This window comes from Engraulis encrasicolus, chromosome 21 (genome assembly GCF_034702125.1).
Source record: "Engraulis encrasicolus isolate BLACKSEA-1 chromosome 21, IST_EnEncr_1.0, whole genome shotgun sequence".
Taxonomy (NCBI): domain Eukaryota; kingdom Metazoa; phylum Chordata; class Actinopteri; order Clupeiformes; family Engraulidae; genus Engraulis; species Engraulis encrasicolus.
The window spans coordinates 36293028-36313381 of NC_085877.1; the positions used below are offsets into that span (position 1 = coordinate 36293028).

Here is a 20354-nt window from a genome sequence, read left to right on the forward strand (position 1 = left end):
TACATTCCTTCTGGAAGTATTACAAAGAGCTGGTTACAATTTCAGTATTATTTCCATAAAAGAATCTAAGAATTGTCATAACAAATGTTACGGTAGCTCATATTAAGTGGAGGACGAGTAATGTTTCATAAGCATATTTTTAGTTCATAAATTATGTAATTCATTCTGCAAAAAATAGTATAATTTTCTCTCAAAAAATGTCATTGGTTTCAATGGCTCGTGTTCTGGCAGGGACTCGCTTTACGGCATTCCAATATGCAGACTTCCGTCCTCCACTTGTGCTTGTGGCCTCAGATGTTGCTGACGCGCCCCGCCTCCGTGGAGAAAACAATAAAGTTTTCCCGCTGTCAGCATAGCCACAACAATTTTTGGAGGACTGTTCTTCATTCACCATCCCAATTGCAAGTGAGGAAATGACATAAGAATTGTGCTTTTGCAAGATAATTAATTTTCTGTCGTCGGTGACGTCATCATGAGGTCACCAGCAGGCAAGTGAGCAAGGAAGTTTGCGTTTGATGTATTTATTTGTTGTTTAAAAACCCCTGGCGTATTAGTTTTCATCTCTGTTCGTGTTTCTGTACTTGACTGTCTTCTAATAAATAAAAAAGGAGGGAAGTCTTCATATTTGAATGCACACCTTATTGCCCCCACCACTTAAAAAAAGTGTCTTCAACACGGCGATAATTTTCAAATCAAACATAAGCACATGCAACTTACTTTAAAATAAGTTATTTAAAAGGTTTTTTTGTTGAGCCTTTACACACTAGGGGTACATCCCAATATGTGACCTTGCCTCCTCCACTTGCTTCTCGTCATGATGACATCACTGACAACAGCATTATATTTCAATATCTTGCAAAAGCTCAATTGTAAAGTCCTTTTCTCATTTGCACTTGGGATGGTGAATGAAAAACAGTCCCTCAAAAGTTGTTGTGGCGAGGCTGACAGCTGGGAAACTTTATCGTTTTCTCCACGGAGGAGGGGCCAGGAGGCGGGACGAGGAGACAAGCACAAGTGGAGGAGGCAAGGTCACATATTGGGATGCACAATAGTACAGCAACAAGTGTGAAGAGGTCATGTCACGAGCGCGGGCATGCGTAAAGTCAAATGAACAGGCGTGCACGCAACTTTTGATTAGCAGCTAAACCAGTCGCAGACAGTCAATCATTCGGTTAGTTGTTGACGTCTGTCAGGTAGGTTTGCAAACGTTTGATCAGAAATGGCTAATTCTAGCAGTCGCATCCGTGATCAAACCACATGACATCGAGCGTTTACAAGATATCATGTTCGTACAACTTTGTGAATTCTGAAGGTTGTGCAGACAAGTTGATTTAGAACTTGTGTGCTGTAGGCTACGGTCTGAGTTTGCATGCACCAGGCGTTCGAATTGACACGTTGAAAACGTGCTGTCAAGATGGCTGGCTGTTTTTATTAACGGATTATTTTGCATTAAATCGAGTATAAATGCATTTACGGTATTTCAGTGTAGCCATTTAATATTCCGTTCTATGCTCGTAAGACTCAACATAGCCTATGTCCTGGCTGGCAACGCACGAGACAACTAAAACCTCACCGTGGCAAAATGATGGCCACACACTTCTTCAAGCATCAGCAAGCCAAGGAGCTTCTACACAACAAGTTTGTGGTGATTCTGGGGGATTCAAGTGAGTTATATGCTTGTGGAGACAGTGGGCTTTGAAGTTGATTGAAATGACATGTCATAGTAGCCTACCATTAGTAGGCAAATCAATCTCTACCCAAACCCCACTTGCTCCACTTCATTTCAGACCAGCGAGGAATGTACAAAGACCTCGTGCAGATGTTGCAGAGAGATGACTACCTAACCCGCCCTCAGCTAAAGAGCAAGGTGCAAGTGCCCCATGTGTGATGCATGCTCGTTCTCTTGTCTTGTCAGATGATAGACACACAATTTGTCTTTTTATTAAACAAATTAATACAACCACAGATTCTTCAAGGAAGAGGTTGTGATAGGCCTGTGGGTGTGTAACCCAGAGGCCCTGGTGTAACCCGCTCAGGTGTAACCTACCCTTCAAGCCCCCTGGTGGTAGTTGGCTGAAACACATATATTTGTCTTTCAGTCTCAGAAGAATTTGGTTTAGGAACGCCAAGATGACCTAAAGCACAATTGAGTAAAAGTTTAAAATGAGACGGAGGAAATGCAAACGATGAAAATGAAATCAAATGCAATACAACACATTACATTCAAATTGAAATAGCAAGGGTAAATGAGGCTTATAACAAAGAACCCTAATCAAAGGCAACAATACGTGGAATGTTTACCTGTCCACTGTGCACTTCCGCAGGGGGAAGAGGTATTTGAGAACGATAGATTACTAGACGGAGGCATGCGAGGTAAAATGACAAATGGGACGGAGTACAGGGAGGTGAGGCAGTACTCCTCGGACCACCACTGGGTCCGGTTCTATTTCACGACCCGCGTCTATTCCGAGTACGTGGGGGAGATCCTGGAAGAGCTGAACAATGATCCAAAACCAGACCTGGTCATCGTCAACTCCTGTGTGTGGGACGTCAGCAGGTATTTATGATGTTCACAGTCACACTGTGTCCTTAGTTTTATACACCACTATTCTTTACCCACAGACATGTTTACATGCATTCAAGTAGCCTGGCACAAGCCAGACTCTATAATCCTAACATGGCATGTGTAGTCTGGGCTTGCACCATAGGCAGAGCTGTGGCGCCAAGGGTTGGCGTTCAATCTGCGTGGTGGTCGCCATGATAAGCCCATCCCAGTGACTCGCTGCACATATTCATAACTCAGTCTGGCATCCTGCAAAGGCGTTTCTGTTTCACGCCAGTGCATTCCGTGTTGAGGTGTGACGCCTTTGCAAGTAATGTAACTAATGTTGTGCTCCTCAGTGCCATGGGAAAACACTTTGTCACGTGACCAGATTTGTGCAAGGTCTTGATGCACAAACACGATAGACGGTTCACGTGACCTCAGCATGTTATCTTAATGCTCTGGTATGATGCCTTGTTGCAGAACTGCACAGAGCCTTGTAATTGTGAGGATGGAGACACTGAGGCCAGATTCATGGCCCTGCTATGATTATCCCCAGTGGTGCCATGCTAGACTGGGTTGGTCTTGTCTTGTTTACTAGCCTAGTATGCATGGTTTTCCCTCTTTGTTTGAGGCCTACGCTGTTGTTAGCCGCAATCATGCCATTTTTATGCCTGCCATTCAGAGAGACATCTGGCTGCTTCAAAGATGGATTTTTAGACTATTTATTAATTTGCTTGTTAATGAACAGATATGGGCGGAAGTGGAGGGATGGCTACCTACAGAACCTCTCCACCTTTTTCGAAAAGCTGAAAGCAATTCTTCCAGAAGAGTCTCTCATCATCTGGAATATGGCCCTGCCTCTGAGCAAATCCATCGTTGGCGGTTTCCTGGTACCTGAGGTGATCATGTCATGTCAAACATCTGATGCTTTCAGGTCATAGAGCGATTGTTTTGATCGTTGGAAGAAGGCTGTCTGACAGTCTGAGCTTCAGCCTCTGGGATGCTCACTGTCGAGCACAGCAGAATCAAGACATCCTGAGCTACTTCTCATCGACTTAGACCCAGGGATGACCGGAGAACTCGAAATGCTTTTAGCAGTTTTTTGCTTTATTTTGGTGCATTAACAAACTTCTGAGTACTCTTGAGTACTCCAGTCATCCCTTGGTCTATTTGAAGAGAAGTTGCCCAGTTTGTCTTGATGGTTTTTATCCTGACTGTTTTTTTTACATGCTTATATAACTTTGGAGCTGAAACCCAGAGCATGTCACTTCATTCATAATATTAACTTTATTTTGGTCATCTTAGAAGTTTTCTCAAGACCTTCAAAATGCCATTTTGCTTAACTTGGCTGTATAAATGACAGAACAAGAGGAACTCTCAAAAATAATCTGTAGGTTTTTAGGGTTTTTCTCAGTTTTCACTTCACATCTTTTCTGCCATATCCATGTCAATGATAGTGACTGACATGCTTCTGATACTGGCTAACCCCCCCCACTACCTCAGCTAACGAAAGTTCTGCAGGGAAACAATGGTTTTCTGGGCCATCTGCTGCTGTGTGTTAGATTGCAGAGTTCGGGCCCATGTTGCGTTTCGACATTGTCGAAGCCAACTACTGGAGTGCCACAGTGGCCAGTGCCTATGGACTGGATGTGCTGGACCTTCACTTCCACTTCCGCCGCAGTCTCCAGCTCCGCGCCCAGGACGGCGTCCACTGGAACGGCGTAGCTCACCGCCACATCACCTGCCTGCTCCTGGCCCACGCCGCGCAGGCCTGGGGCGTGGAGATGCCACCATCGCTGCTGCCCACAGGTAACGCCAAGTTTCGATTATTATCACTACCATGCTCCAGATTGTCATTAGTCTAGGTACCAGATAATTGTAGTGATGGATAGTGTGAGAGAATGGTGACATCTCCATATTTACCTGTCGGCTGCTGGCTCACGTTGCCGCACAGGCCTGGGGCGTGGAGATACCACCATCGCTGCTGCCCACAGGTAAAAGCAATCTTCATTCTCAATAGCATTAGATAAAGCGAGTTTAATTCTCAATAGCATTAATCTAGGTGCCAGATAATTGTAGTGGATACTAGTGTGAGAGAGTGGTCACCATCACCACATCACTTGTCTGCTGCTGGCCCAAGTCGATCATCTTTACTGATGTGCCACTTCAGCCACTCACATTGAACTCCACCGGTGACGCTGCTGAAAACGACAGATGGAGGGAGAGCCGATAATGCCGCTCATCTATGGAAAATCCAGACGCCCAGATGTGGCCAGCAGCTGTAGCAATATCATTTGCAGTTTGCAGAACCAGACATGATTGTGTCTTGATTGTCTTACACATTGATCTTTCAATGTTGTTAAATTTGAAGTTAGATATGTTTAGATGGTGTTTAGACTGTGTTTGTACTGACTTGAAAAGTGTCATTACCATGTGTGGTCCAATTTTTAAGTTCTTGATTTAAAAATATGGCCCAAATGAAATTCTAACTGTATAGCCTAGTTGCATGTGTTGCTACTTTTTGCTTCCAATCTCTCTCTCTCTCTCTCTCTCTCTCTCTCTCTCTCTCTCTCTCTCTCTCTCTCTCTCTCTCTCTCTCTCTCTCTCTCTCAGGTCTGAATCAGAGTTGTGCCAACACCAACTTGGCCCTCAGGGACCCTCGCTTGCTAACCAGGAAGGCCAAGAACAAAGGTAACCACAGATTGAAAGACACACGAAGCTCATAAACCACAGTGTACTCCCACTGTCGCTTTTCATATCAAATCCAAGGAACTGCTTATTTAGCATCAGAACAATTATTTACCACTCTGACCAAGACAGGTCTGACCAAGCTGACCATGTAGGATATTTATTTTTTCAGAGCTTATCAAACTCTTAAAGTGTATATCTCAGGTTAATTTTTATTCAAAATAATGGACTTCCTTTGATAGTTCTACCACTTCAACAATTATCCATCATTTTTTTCATGCAACAGGGCATCAGAAAATGAAATATAATGAGGATAAGTGTGTATTTTCAGTAACATGTTCAAAGAATTCTAATCTATTGTGTGACGTCAGGCGAGGCCATTCAGTAGCCCGCAGTAGCAGCAGCCCTGTATTCTGTACGGTGTTTGATTGAATTATGCCGTACGGGTATGAAATAAATATCATTGCCAATATTATATCATGACCGCTACAGGGTGCCATGTGACCGTGAGGCAGTAAAATAGCCTACCAGTGTTCGAACTATACCAAAAAAAATGGGGGGTGGGGGGGTGAGTGGTTACGATTGCGCTTGCCTCAAAGTGCGAGTCTCGAAGGGCTAGGCCTACCATGTGATTTCAAATTTCAAGTAGGCCTACACTACAAATTACCAGACATTGTTAGTATCAACCTTTAGTAGGTCTATCATGCCATTTCAGCATCATGTCCAAGTGGGAAAGAATGTAAACAGCGACAAATGATAAATAAATAAAACCGTTTGGGTGAATCATTCGCTCCAAGCTTTTTAACGGCAAGGTGCAAAGCAGTCGGCTGCATTGTAAGAGTGCCAGAGATTACCAAATTCAAACGACTGCAAAGCAATCTGTCTGGGCACAGCGGGAAGCACCTGTGCGGTCCACACGGCCGTCAGCAGAAAACGAATGAACCTCCCTTGCAATACGTCCGAGAACATCAGTACACCGTATGTCAAATGGCGCATTTGTCTACTTGTTTCGAGCACCACGTTTCATTGTCATTGCCGCGAGTTTCTGACAAACCACATAGGCTAGTTGAGCTGCACAACGTGACACTATCATACACAACATGATGAAGCGCCCCCCTCACGTTTGACATCCTCGGGCCGAAGTGTCATAAGGGGGTAAAGACCGTGAACATAGTGACACACACTTCACAGTGGTGTTGGTGAAAACGAAACGAAGTTGCCTCCCACGGCCCAAACGCAAAATAATGCCGAAAATTGAATGCCCCCTCAGTTGTCCTGGCTAGGGCAACTGGCGCGTTATCACTGCTTCTTATTCAATGTACCAGCACTTGCATTGTACTCGCGCTGCACTTGTCTCACAATGCAATCAGCTGCGTGCTCCGGGCGAAATAGTCAACTCTCCCACCTTGTGGACACAGAAGGGAACAATTTGAAGAACGCGTTTCAGACGGACGGACAGACATGCTCTTATAGAGATGCTGGGACGCATCTAAAAACGTGGATCCAACGTGCGTAGTAGGAAAATAGAGACTGAAAAGATACAACCAAAAGCCTCTACTCGAAGGCTCCAGCCAACGCTGTTGACAGATTGTTTGCCTCTCTCCCTGGTCATCTGAATGAGATGCTTTTATCAAACGTCATACCAAATCTACATAGGCCTAGGTTAGTTTTGGTATTTATGTTTATAGGCCTATTTGATCTGGCGACTATTGTTGTTTTACTGTCTTGCTTGAACCGCTCTGTTTGGATTACTTGAAGACTTTCCATGGATTATCCTGCATCGTCTCAGTGCCGTGAGTAACCTGGAACATAAGTAGGCTATATCATCAGAGGTGAGCTTAGTCACTTTTGGCCGCGAGAGACTTGGAAGGCTTGGATTTGCGCCACACAACGTGGATTATTGAAACTGAAGACTTGATTTCTTCTATATGGATACTTTCGTTTGGTAGGCCTATAATAACGGACTGTGCAGTTTTTTTGTGACACACAGGTTTTTTTTTTTTTCAAGGAATATAGGTTAACCTTAACCGAAATAGTCCCGCCGCCGCGTGGGTTAGGCTACCTATGCTATTGATTTGTGACACGCATGTGGGTGACCTTTATTGAAGTTGCATGTAATTCTATTGAATTGAAAATAGACCATGTGATTTTTACAACAGCGACATGACTCGGGTGGTATACTTTAGTTTTGCACCTAGGAAAAGTTTGACGCGATTTCAGCACCATGGACAGTCACTCCCCAGTCGGGCGAGAAGCACCACATTTTAGGCTACGCAGATCATTTCAACCCGTTTGTGCTGTTTGTAATTTAGGTAGCCTATTGCATTTAGCTGACACGATATTGGCAGTTAATTAAACATGATTAAAAGCAAGCCCAAAAATATGAAGGGATTAGTAAAAAAAGAAGCCCATGTCGCATAGCCTAGTCTAGCCATAGGTCCAAGCAGAATTTGCAACCCTGCATGAATAACATTTCTACTAAAACTAGTTGGCCAAAAGTTACTAGATCGTTTAGAAGTTGTTACAGTGCCCTGCATGGGAAAAGCCGCACGATTACCGGTAGTTGCGATTTCTATTATAGGCCTGCAGGCCACGGCTGTTATATCATTAGTGATCGTCACCTCGCCTATGTAAAATTCCAGGCAAATAAAATTAGAACGTTCACTCATGGCCTCGCCTGACGTAGTCGCCAGGTTACGGTTAAACCCACATTTGCCACAACAAACAACAAAAATCGTTGTTTAACATCGTTTTTGGAGGGACTTATATATGTGGATCATTTATTGAATACAGTGTGTACACATTGATCCAAAGTAGTGGTTAACCTGCGATATACACTTTAACAATTCTGATGGCTTGATTGGTTAGGTGTATGGCTAGTTCTCTCATTTTCCCAGTTGGCTTATGCAGAGGAAAGACGGATCTGGTTGATTGTAGCTTGCGCCAGTAGAATACAGAGTCATGGCCCTACCGTGGGCTGACGGCAGGGAAACTTTTGATATTGTTTTCTACATGGAGGCGCGGCATCAGAGAACCACAAGGCCACAAGAAAAAGCAGAGGACAGGAGGTTAGATGTTGAGTTGAACACTCAACTTGGTGAGTTTTGTGCAGGGTTCCCACTGGTGCTTCAATTCCTTGAAAATGTTTTCAAGGTTGTGAAAATGCTTGAATGTTTGGTGAAGTGCTTGAAAATGCTTGAAATTTGTGTCAAAAGTCAAATTCAGTAAGCCACATAATTGAAATAGATTGTTCAGGTACATCAAAAATCTGAGGGAGTGAGATGTCAGATGGGATTTGCCATTCGACAACCTAAAATTGATTAGAATGCATCTTAAAAACACAAAATTCTGGGGGAGGACCCCCACACGCCCTTCCCGCGACCTATTTAAAGGGACAGTTTGGTCAATTTCAACATGCAGTTGAAATGCTCACACTACCCTGGACTTGTCAGTACCTGAGATTTGTTTTTCTTCTTCAGCCGTTTCCGAGATCCTGGTCATTGTAATGGGGGCAGCTCTTTGTTTACATTTCAATTTTTTTTTTAATTTATTCCCAAAAACATCCAAAAGGTTATAAAACATCAGCAGACAACTAGCAAACAGCAGTACCTTTTGGGAAAATATTTGGAGTTGGCCTATGTTTCATTTCTAAAAAATGTAAACAAACGCTGCCCCCATTAGAATTGCTCATATCTCTAGAAGGGCTGAGCCGAAAAATGTGGCATCACCAGGTACTGACAAGTCAAGGGTAGCGTGAGCAATACAACTGCATGTTGAAATTGACCAAACTGTCCCTTTAAGGGTGCTGGAAAACTGAAAATTTGGTGCTTGAATTTGTTCATGAAAAAGCTGTGGGAACCCTGTTTGTAGTGGCCATAGGCTAATGTTTGGCTACCTCACCTCACCTCACTCTCCTACCAAACATCTTCTATTAGAGTAAGATACTTCAAGCCCGTGCATTTCCTGGATCCATGTGTGAACGCCCCTTTAGGAGACCTTCGCTTAGGAGACCTTAGGAGTCTTATGGTTGAGAACGAATGGAGTTCCCTTGACACTGTAGATGGCGGTAGCGCACATCTCATGCAAGCTATCACCAAATGCCACAGAAAGAAAATAAGAAGGAGACCGAACTTGAGCGCACTCCTTTGAATTGGGTGGGCAGAGTTAGGGTGATCTTACTCTGATAGAAGTTGTTTGCTCCTACTAGGCCCTCCATGGCAGCAGCGACAAAGATGGGTCAACTTCCACCAAGGACCAGCTCCCCCCTGGATGGCTCCAAGCTTCTACCCAGGTGAATGTTACATTACATTACATTATACTTAGCTGATGCTTTCATCCAAAGTGACTTACAGTTATTTATTGGTTGCAGTCCTTGGAGCAATGTGGGGTTCGGTGCCTTGCTCAAAGGTTCTTCAGCCATGAACAGAGGTGGACTGATAAGGGTGGGATTTGAACTTACAACCCTTTGATCTAAAGTCCACCTCCTTAACCATTAGGCCACGGCTGTCCCAGCATTATGCTTATGTCAACAAGGGGTAGAGAGGTGACTTGGGCATTACATGAAGTTATACAGCAATGGCTCTATGGGCATCTGTGGCGTAATGGTTAGGGCAGTGGTCTCAAGATCAGAGGGTTGCAGGTTCGAATCCCACCATAAACTCTCCCTACACCTCCATCCATGGCTGAAGTGCTCTTGAGCAAGGCACCTAACCCACCATGCTCCAGGCTCTGTAGCCAGTATCCTGGAAAAAACTTAAGTTTCTTAGCATAAAAGCGTCAACTAAGTGTTATGTAATCTAATATAATGTTAAACAGTTTGAACGCCATTGTTGGTTCCACAGCTTTGCTACTGGTGTGAGGCCAGTCGGAACTTTATTCTTTTCATATTCTGGCCTGCCAGGCTACATGTCCTGATGTCGTTAAGATAAGTTATGCTTTTTAAAGGGACACTGTGCAGGAAATGGTCAAAACAAGTACTGCAACTATGCTGCTCATTGAAACTGGGCTGCCTATTGCCAAATTTGATCTTTACATGAAAGTTTACTAAGTAATAAACAAATATTTTCTAGTATGGCCCAAGTACAGTCATTTTTGCAGCTAAAAATGGCTATTTTTGGAAATTCAAAATGGCGGACCATGGAGAAGATCCCCCTTTTCATGTATGACAAGTGCAATTTTTCCAGTCATAATGAATGCTTAGAATTTGATGCTGGTGGTATGTATTCATGAAAAAGGTAACATTATTTCCAGAATTCATGCTGCCCATTGACTAAACAGCTAAAAATCTCACACAGTGTCCCTTTAATCATTCATTGTTTATTCTGTTCCTCCAGAAAATTCTGGAAATGGAAACGTGCCCTTTGCCAATGGTCCTTACCCCTCACCACATACAAACCCTGGCTTCAGAATGCCGAACACTCCAAGAGGTGAATACAACACTACATAAAATAGTCAATTTGCGCTGTCTATATTCATTCATTCGTTAATTCGTTCATACATTCATTCATTCAAACAAAGCACAAAATTGTCAAATGTGCTGTCATTCATTCATTCATTCATTTATTCATTTATAACGGTTGTCTGCAAGTTTTCCTCTTGACTTTTGCAAGGCCAAATTCTGGGATTTTGATTACTAAACACTAAATCTGCACTGCAGTTACTAAATGCACGCAACTCCGAACAGTCCCTTCCTCAATATCCTCCAAAATGCCAGTGCAGTCGTGCATAGATGGATTTTTTTGTTTGTACACACGGTGTTGTGAGGAGGGGCAAGACACTGGCAGTTAACCACGTGAGCTAATTTTTTGACTGACAGCTGTTTTGTTGTGCGCAGCTAGTTTCGCGCAGCCAGGTTAAAACAAACATTTAGAACCCATGTATACTGTGACTAGGCAGCTATCCACACCCCTGAACCTATCTGGTTCAGCTAACCAAGGGAACACTGGTTAGTTAACAAAACGGCAGGCTTTGGCGGGAGCTAGAGAACTTGTCTGTTTTCCATAACGTTGCAGACTGCCACTTTAAGATTGACAGTTGCGGAATCTGACTCTTTTTGTTCCCCCAGCAAATTCTGGAAACGTGCACTTTGGCAATGGGCCTTATCCACACACACACCCTGGCATCAGACCACAAATTGCTCCTAGAGGTGATTGAATATGAATTACACAATTGTAAAAATATGTATGTATGCATTTATATATTTATAAATTCAAATATTTCTGTATTTATTTGTGTATTTTTTCCAGTTCCTCCAGAAAATTCTGGAACTGGAAACGTGTACTTTGGAAATGGTCCTTACCCCTCACCACATACAAACCCTGGCTTCAGACCACCAAATGCTCCAAGAGGTGACTGAATTCTACAAAGCACACAATTGTAAAATTGTATTTATTTTATTCTTGTACGTATTTATTTGTGTATTTTTTCCCAGTTCCTCCAGCAAATTCTGGAAATGGAAATGTGCACTTTGCCAATGGGCCTTACCCCTCACCACATACTAACCCTGGCTTCAGAACGCCAAACCCTCCAAGAGGTGACTGAATTCTACAAAATTGAATCCAACAAAATTGTCGCACAATTGTAAACATGTATTTATTCATGTATGGATGGATGTACCGGTATGTATGTATGTATGTATCTTTTTCAGTTCCTCCAGAAAATTCTGGAACTGGAGACGTGTACTTTGGAAATGGGCCTTACCCCTCACCACATACAAACCCTGGCTTCAGAACGCCGAACACTCCAAGAGGTGATTGAACACACATTGGACACCATTAAATTGTCTACAAATTCTACAAAGCACACAATTGTAAAAATGTATTGATGTATTCTAGTTAATTAATTAATTAATTTATATATTTTTCCAGTTCCTCCAGAACATTCTGGAAATGGAAACATGCACTTTGGCAATGGGCCTTATCCACACACAAACCCTGGCTTCAGAACTCCGAACACTCCAAGAGGTAATTGAACACACATTGGACACCATAAAATTGTCAAATGTTCATGCATTCATTCATTCATTCATTTGTGTCATCTAGACCAGTGTTTCCCAACCAGGGGTACGTGTACCACTAGGGGTACGTGAGCACACTGAAGGGGGTACTTGGAAAAATGTTATTTTAACAAATGCATGGAGCATAGTCACACTGGAATAGAAGAAACGATGTAAAACACAAGTTAGGGGGTACTTATGGCACAACAAAAAAGGCTCGGGGGGTACATGAGACAAAAAAGGTTGGGAAACACTGATCTAGACAGTTGTCCTATTTGCACAATCTGACTTTTAGTTTGACTTTTTTCCCCAGTTCCTCTAGCAAATTCTGGACATGGAAACGTGCACTTTGGCAATGGGCCTTACCCCTCACCACATGCTAACCCTGGCTTCAGACCACCGAACACTCCAATTGGTGACTGAATACTACAACATTGAACACAACAAAATTGTCAAATTTGCATTCATCCATCCATCCATCCATTAATTAATTCAACAGCTTGCATCGTCTGACTTTTTTGTTCCTATAGAAAATTCTGGAAATATAAATATATGCACTTCATTTAAACAAAGAACAAAATTGGCAAATGAGCATTAATTAATTAATTAATTAATTAATTAATTAGTTCATTCATTCATTCATTTATTTATTCATTCATATAATCTTGACAGTTGTCCGACTTTATATTTTTTTGTTCCCGTAGAAAATTCTGTAAATGGAAACGTGCACTTTGGCAATGATCCTTACCCCCAGCCACACACAAACCCTGGCTTCAGAATGCCGAACACTCCAAAAGGTGACTGAATAATACACAAAATTGTCAGTGCTTTAGTACAATTAGGAAACATATACATGCCCTCACACTCACAGCGTTTATGTACACATAGAGAGAGGTAAATGAATAGTTGTTAATGAAATTACACAACCTGATTTTATCCTATGCATGTTTAGATTTTGAGGAAAATCAGCTTGGAGAAAAACTGTTAAAATGTGAGCAGAATGTTTTTTGGGTTTTTATTTTTTATAAAAAAAAAATTCCTTCACCAGACAAATCTGGAAACAGATGCACGCCCTCGCACCCACAACTGAACGTCCCAAGAGGTAAATTAATGGTTGTGGTTAAAGACCGTGAACTTACTTACTGTATATGCAGAAAATATTCCAATTGGCAGTATTCGGCATGCGTACGAGTCATGCAAACTTGAATGTGGCCGCATTCTGGTTTACCAAAGACCAAATGATGAACGCCCTGGGTTATGGTTGAATAAAACCAAACATTGGGTCATGTAAACACCTTAATCATAAAGTATCTAAGCATGAATTCATCAAATTGACACACAGAGAGGTGGAATGTAGAGGATAGAGATAACATGAAGGGACTTTTCTTGTCCAGGTATCCATTTGATTTTTTTTGTCCTTCACTAGAACAACCCGGAAACGGATTCATGCACCCATTGGCCTCACACCCACAGATGGACTGTCCAAGAGGTAATGAATGGTGGTAATAATAATAGCTTATGTGTCCCATCCATGTAGGGCGGTAACGATATTGTATCGAACCGAGAAATCGTGATGCACAGAGTTATGATACTGTATCGTGATGCACTCTTTCAAAGTTCTGTTACCCTTCAGTCCAGAAAACGGTCACATGATATGATGTGATAGTGCTATAAACCTATAAACGATCATCAAAAATATACATTGAAAAACCATTGGGTGTATCGAACTATAGGTCAAAAATCGTGATGTGAACCGAATCGTGAGTTTAGTGTATCGTTACAGCCCTACATCCAGGGATTATGATTCTCCCACAGATTATAATAAATGAAAGAAGTCCGCAACACTGTTAATGCTCCCAGTGATTTATTTGCACGACGTTTCGGACCTTCGTCCTTTTTCAAGTGCAACGGTTGCACTTGAAAAAGGACGAAGGTCCGAAACGTCGTGCAAATAAATCACTGGGAGCATTAACAGTGTTGCGGACTTTTATCATTTATTTCAGTTACTCTATTTTGTCCAGCACCTGTGCCACTGATGTGCGCGCATTCTCCACCTTCTTTTCTCTCCCACAGATTAGCCTTGCCCCTCTCCCAACCCAAGGCCAAAATTGGTAGCTTGTGTCACCATTTGGGGGCATCAAAAGATACTAGTTGCTATAAGAGTGCGAGTGTTTATGAGAACGGTATAGTTCCTGTGCACTCCGTATCTACTAGTGATGTTGGTTATGATTGCCGTATTTCCTTCATTGTACAGTAAGTCGCTTTGGTTAAAAAGCGTCTGCCAAATGTAATGTAATGAGAACAAAAGCTCCATCTTGTTTAAACTTACCAACTAGTGCTGTTCATAAGACCTGGCTATGTGGATCTTGTGGAGCCAGGTTAGAACATTTGATGATCAGGGTAGAAATGTGGAGATTTGATAAATGTAGTATAAATGTACGGTCGGCTATTTCACTTCTAAAAAGGTGGATGGTTGTTAAACGGAGGCATTTGGGAGTCGTGATTTCCCCTGTATTTTGAGCTGTTGAGGCAAGTCCTTCGACAATCATATGTGCTTTAATGTCAAAGATGAGTGAATGAACAGTGTTCGTGTCTTTCCTTTTTGTTCGTTCTTAGTTCCACCAGAACAATCTGAATCAACTGGATACATGGCCTGTGGCAACGGATTCTACCCAAGCAGCCAAACAAACTCACCAAGAGGTAAATCGTTATCTCCTTTGAAACTTATCCATTGTTTTCCCATGATGATGGAACATACTACATGTATGCTTATTCATTTCTGTTTTGTTCTTTGTTCTCTAGAACAATTTGAATCTAATGGAAACATGCCCTGTGGCAACAGATTTTACACAAACGGACCGACAAACTCTCCACGAGGTAAATGAATTTGTGTTGTCTCCCTTGAAACTGTTATCCATTGCCCACCTACAACGGTGGGACAAATTACAGCAATTGATATATTTTTGTTTTTGTTTCTTGGTTAGTTTCACCACAACAGTCTGTATCTCATGGATTTTTCCATGGACCACACGGACCGAAAAACCTGCCAGCAGGTAAATGATTCCCTTGATGATTTCCCTTGAAACTGTTATGGATTGTTATCCATTGTCTATCCATGAGTGTAAACAAACGTCAGGTTTTCTCATTATTCTTTTTCTTTAAATTATTTTTAGTTCGACCAGAACAGTCTGGACCCCATGGCTTCTACCCAAACGGACAGACAAACTCATCAAGAGGTAAATGGTTTTCTTTTGTCTCTCTTGAACCCGTTATACATTGTTGCCCATTGTCCCCCCGCAACGGTGGGACAAACTACAGGTTTTCATATATATGTATATATATATGTATATATATGTGTGTGTATTTTTTTGTTTTAAGTTTTACCAGAACAGTTTGGATCTAATAGCAATCCATGCTGCAATGGATTCTACTCAAACGGGCCGACAAATTTACCAAGACATATGTATGATGAAATTAAATAAATAAGTGTTATCCATTGTTCTCCCGCAACATTGGAACCAATTACAGGTTTGCTAATTCTTTTTTGTTTGTTCTTAGTTCCACCGGAAAAATCTGGATCTAATGCACACATGGACTGCGGCAACAGGTTTTACCCAAACGGACCAACAAACTCACCAAGAGGTAAGTCAGTTGAAGATTTCTCTTTTTTGGTGATGATTGCAACAATTGCCAATGCATGCAAATTCAAAGCAACTTCATACGAATTCTTGGCTGTGTTTGCAAGTCTTTGGGATCACTGCGACTTTCCCGAAAATATACTACATTATCACCAGGGCCGTAAATTAACTTTTTAACCTTATCCAGACTGGGGGGGGGCTAAAAGTGCCCGCACCAACTTTGATGTCGTGTAATTCCTTAACGACTTAAGCTATGACTACGAAACTTGGTGACTTTTCCTAAAATTTACTTGGCTACAGTTTACTACCAAAAGATTTTGTTTATCATTTTTGGCGTTGCCATGGCAACGGTTTTCTGACAGGTATGTCTGACTAAAAAACACTGATCTAAGTCTCATTATTGTTCCTTTTTCATATTTTTTTGTTATTTCTATTAGCATCAGACAGCTTTGTGAGCATTTGAGTGGTCTGAAGCATGTAATCATTAGGATTTAAGTGCATTACCTAAATTTGATGGACAATACATTATGGCGAGATTTTGGGTATTATAAACAGATGATGTCATAATGAATTCATAATACCAGATAATGACACAAAAATTATGTCATTCATAGATGTCCATATGTAGATCATCTCCCCAAAGTTTGGTGTTCATACCGTATTTCGTTCATGAGTTATGAGGGGGGGGTCAAAAGAGCCCCCCCCCAGGCCCAGTAATGCCAAAAAAGCCCAGTCTGAATAGGGTTAAACCACCAGCCAAAATGCCTAGTAGAGGTTAATCTCATTAGCCAAACACACACTGTTTGACTTAGACTTGTCCTTAATGATACTAATGAAGATTTCTTTCCTCTGTCAGACCAGTGCAACAACTCCTCCAAGACACTTTTCAAACACCTACTCAATTTTTGCGCAAAAGGTAGGAATAAGTTATGTATACTTATGAATGCATTAAGACACTTAATTACTCTCAGGCAATGCATTTCATCTAGATCGCAAAGCAGAATCTGTGGCTTTAGTAAAACTAATTGCATCTCTTTGTTCTCCACCACAGTCCAAGATTTCCCCAAGAGCTCTGTTCTACCTCAAGTTGGGCAGTGTCATGGTAAGGTCAAAGACAAAACCGTATCCCTGTATCATTAATGCGTCACTACAAATGACTATTAAGAACACTCTTTAGACTAGATGAAGCCTTCAAGTCATCTACTTCCTACTATTATCTTGTAGAACATAATTCAGAAGTCGTTCTCTCATTTGCAATTGGGTTGTTAAATGGGGTAGTGGAAAAGCACAACATTAGTTACAAAGATAAAGGGTTTTGTTTGACCGTAATTGTAGCAGTTGTCCATGGTTTTGAAGCAATTTCTCCACAAATAGCTGCACCTGCTAAGTAAAACTGTGCAAGCCAACCTGTCTTGTGTTTTGTGCTTGAGGTAAACTCCCTAAAAAGCTGGTATGTGCTACTGCACAGCTGGGGAAACCAGATACCAAAGGACTGGATGGGAGATTCTACACTGACTTGCATCTATAGTCTCCAATGCTTTACAAACACTTTGAAAATGTGTTGCATGTCGTCTTCCAGGGTTATATTTGTGATGATTTTGTGTTTTCCCCCCATCCAGCCCAAGGCTTCAACAGTTACCCTCAACGCCACAGTCTTTGTAAGGCACCCTTGTTCTGTAACTTTTTATTCCTTTGTATTTTCTTCTTTGTTATTAATATTGGAAATCTGAATTTAATCCAAATGTATGGGGCTTGTTAAATGTGATCTTCCAGGGTTTTTTTTTTGTTAGATGTCGAATTGAAGTCACAAATTGAGGGGTGTTTGTATTTCCATATTTCCATGATACAGATTTATGTTTTCGTATGTCAATCTGCTGATGTTTTGGATGTTTCCAGGTGACAACTCGGCATTTGTGATGAGGAAGGTACCGGGACATCTGACTCACTACAGGCCATACTGAATCTTTTCTTCAGCAAGGTAATAGTCCACAGTTACGTTTACATTACGTTTTTAACTCCGAATTAAGAATTCAGAATTAAGTCGTTTACAAGTGTTTACTTTCATTTAATTCCGAATTGTGATGTGTTAACATGACGTTGTCGTGTTAGCAGAGAAGATCAACGATGGCCCTTCCCTGCCTTCTGTCTGGCTGGCCCTGGGGTGGATTCCAATATGCGACTCCAGTCCTCCCTTGCTCACTTGCCTGCTTGTGACCTCATGATGATGTCCCTGACAACAGAAAATGAATTCAATATCTTGCAAAAGCACAATTCTAATTTCATTTTCTCATTTGCAATTGGGATGGTGAATGAAAAACTGTCCCGCAAAAGTTGTTGTGGCCAGGCGGACAGCTGGGAAACGTTATTGTTTTCTCCATGGAGGCGGGGCAAGGCCACAAGCACAAGTGGAGGACGGGAGTGTGCATATTGGAATGCACCCCTGTAGTCACTAGCCCCAATCTCACCACCATACCCAGAGCAGCCCCGCACTGTGCGGGTGCTTGGTTGGCTCAGCGGCCCAGACCCACAGCCCCTGGCCATGGGACCTGGGGTGAGTTTCTCAAAAGAGAAGTTGTTAGCCTGTTAGCAACTTTGGTAGTTGCCAATGGGAAAATGCATTGAAAACAACAAAGTAGCTAATGTAGTAAGCAACTTTGGTTTTGAGAAATTCACCCCTGATTTGTACCCAATTTCTACCCAAGCAGCTTTCAGTGCTATTCACTAAAATGGAGAGAATACAACTTGGTAGCTGAAACGGACACAGTGTGCTTTTTAAAGAGACAACAAAGAATTCAAATACTAAATCGCGAATAAAAGTTGGGGTTTTAACACTGTATAGGCAATTTTTTTGTTAAATTTTTGTTTGTTTGTGTTACCTTACCAGCAAGATCTTGCTTCTTGCTTATGCCTGTTTTCTCATTAGCCCTACGCCCGGTCTCTAGTACTTTCAGTTTTTATGTGATATGGACCCCCCTGAAATTAATATTTGGTTTGTGTTTGAGTCATGTAAACACTTTATTAATTCTGAATGTGGCTGTGTTTCCCAAAGTTATTCCACACATGTATAGTTATATTGTAGAACTTGTTTTACACCAAATACTGACAATATTCTGTTTGAAATCAGAATACTTTGTGCCTGTAACTGTGCTCATTGACTTAGTCACTGTAATGGTTGTAGTTTGGTTTCTGACTTGCTCTGACTTCATTATTTGGGAAAACCTTGACTTAGTGTTGAAAAGCAAGCACATTCATTGTGTATTTAAAACATTTACTCTGTTGTTCCTTTGCAGGTGCACACCCCCCGGACGAGTCCATATATGCTATTGTGACATTTGTTGTTCCTTTTATGCAGTTTTGTTAATAAATGTGTTTTTTATTTATTAAAGTGTGATATCAAGTTATTGTGTCGTGTGAGATTGCTCTCCTAACACATGAGCTGGTGAGAAATTCACTGGGCTCTTAGTCAGACATTCATGACCGAAAGGGGCAAAATAAGCATGCCAGAAATAAGCAAATATTTAATGTTTACAATGTTTAGGTTAGGCAAGAGCCATGAGCCTCTGGAGTACAGAGATCCCCCTCCGTGCCTTTCCATTACAGTACAGCCAGCCTAGGACGTTATTTTCCCATGGGCCCCTGGTCCAGGCAGAAAGACAGGCACCCCTCCATGGGTGTTACTTTCCGAAAAGTTAAGTTTAGGCCGGATGCCAGATTGAGGCACAATGTTGTTGGGTGTATTAAGAGGTTCGTCCCCCAATAAAATTTGAAAATACAATTGTTACAAGTGCAAATTTAACACATTATATGAATTGAAATATGGAGGAGCTGAGCTCCATCAGCTACACTATCCATTTAATACAATACACAAAATTATTAACGTTAACTGATTAGAGAAGGCCTTGACCCTCAGAAGAGCGAACTGTACCACTGAGTAGGACTGTAGCCTATACTAAGGTGTGTAGGCATGCTGCCTGTAGGGCTACTCAAGTGTGATTTCGGACTCCCTTCCTGAGATCTTTCAGCACTGCACTTGTACACAAGAGCAGTCACGGCCAATTCACAATCACACATCTAATCATATCTTAACTTAATTAGCCATGTAAGATCTGCATGTAAAACTGATTTCAAAGCCTCAAGGAGGCTCTCCCTAATCACTGATTCATGGGTGGACCTATTTGATGATGTTCTAGACTGGAATTGCCGTTTCTTTTTTGATGATGATGGATTGTCTTTGCAGTTTGCATGCTCAACAAAATATAATTTAGTAATGCAAAGGTGCAAAGTTCCAGACCCCTCCCCCTTCAATATGACGTCATATGTTGAGGCATGCACCGAATCTGATTTTTATTTCATTTATCTGTTGTGCATTCAAATTCCCAATACTGTAACCACACTACTACATACAATGTGGTTTTATTTTGTACACTTCGTTAGAATTATAAGTATTTGGCTTAACATTAAAGACCACGCCTACAAGCAGGCGTGCAAT

At 41.7% G+C, this 20354-nt stretch overlaps 1 protein-coding gene across 8 annotated transcripts; it reads left to right on the forward strand.

Annotated features, from left to right (window-relative positions):
• The first annotated feature begins 1178 nt into the window (after nucleotides 1-1178).
• On the forward strand, nucleotides 1179-19262 carry LOC134437171 (PC-esterase domain-containing protein 1A-like). 8 transcript variants are annotated; one of them, XM_063186637.1, is made up of 29 exons: nucleotides 1179-1193; nucleotides 1520-1664; nucleotides 1788-1867; nucleotides 2325-2557; nucleotides 3294-3444; nucleotides 4108-4354; nucleotides 5159-5236; nucleotides 9441-9524; nucleotides 10567-10659; nucleotides 11298-11378; nucleotides 11479-11580; nucleotides 11664-11765; nucleotides 11880-11981; nucleotides 12100-12195; nucleotides 12541-12642; nucleotides 12932-13024; nucleotides 13276-13329; nucleotides 13654-13716; nucleotides 14844-14927; nucleotides 15030-15104; nucleotides 15212-15280; nucleotides 15401-15463; nucleotides 15606-15684; nucleotides 15784-15869; nucleotides 16722-16781; nucleotides 16917-16967; nucleotides 17485-17523; nucleotides 17762-17843; nucleotides 19156-19262. In XM_063186637.1, exons 2-28 carry the CDS (start codon nucleotides 1583-1585, stop codon nucleotides 17824-17826), a joined length of 2514 nt encoding a protein of 837 aa, XP_063042707.1. In that variant the 5' UTR covers nucleotides 1179-1193; nucleotides 1520-1582; the 3' UTR covers nucleotides 17827-17843; nucleotides 19156-19262. The 8 variants fall into 8 exon arrangements, with proteins under 8 accessions (XP_063042707.1, XP_063042708.1, XP_063042712.1 ...); XM_063186635.1 differs by lacking the exon at nucleotides 1179-1193 and having other exon boundaries at nucleotides 1417-1664; XM_063186638.1 differs by lacking the exons at nucleotides 1179-1193; nucleotides 15606-15684 and having other exon boundaries at nucleotides 1415-1664; nucleotides 15786-15869.
• The last annotated feature ends 1092 nt before the right edge of the window (nucleotides 19263-20354 follow it).

Bases quoted from the DNA above. Each gene is read 5' to 3' on its own strand.
- LOC134437171 (XM_063186637.1), top strand. From the start codon at position 1,583: ATGATGGCCACACACTTCTTCAAGCATCAGCAAGCCAAGGAGCTTCTA. The intron at 11,379-11,478 runs GTGATTGAATAT...TATTTTTTCCAG, and splicing joins ACCACAAATTGCTCCTAGAG to TTCCTCCAGAAAATTCTGGA. The intron at 15,870-16,721 runs GTAAGTCAGTTG...TTCCTCTGTCAG, and splicing joins ACCAACAAACTCACCAAGAG to ACCAGTGCAACAACTCCTCC.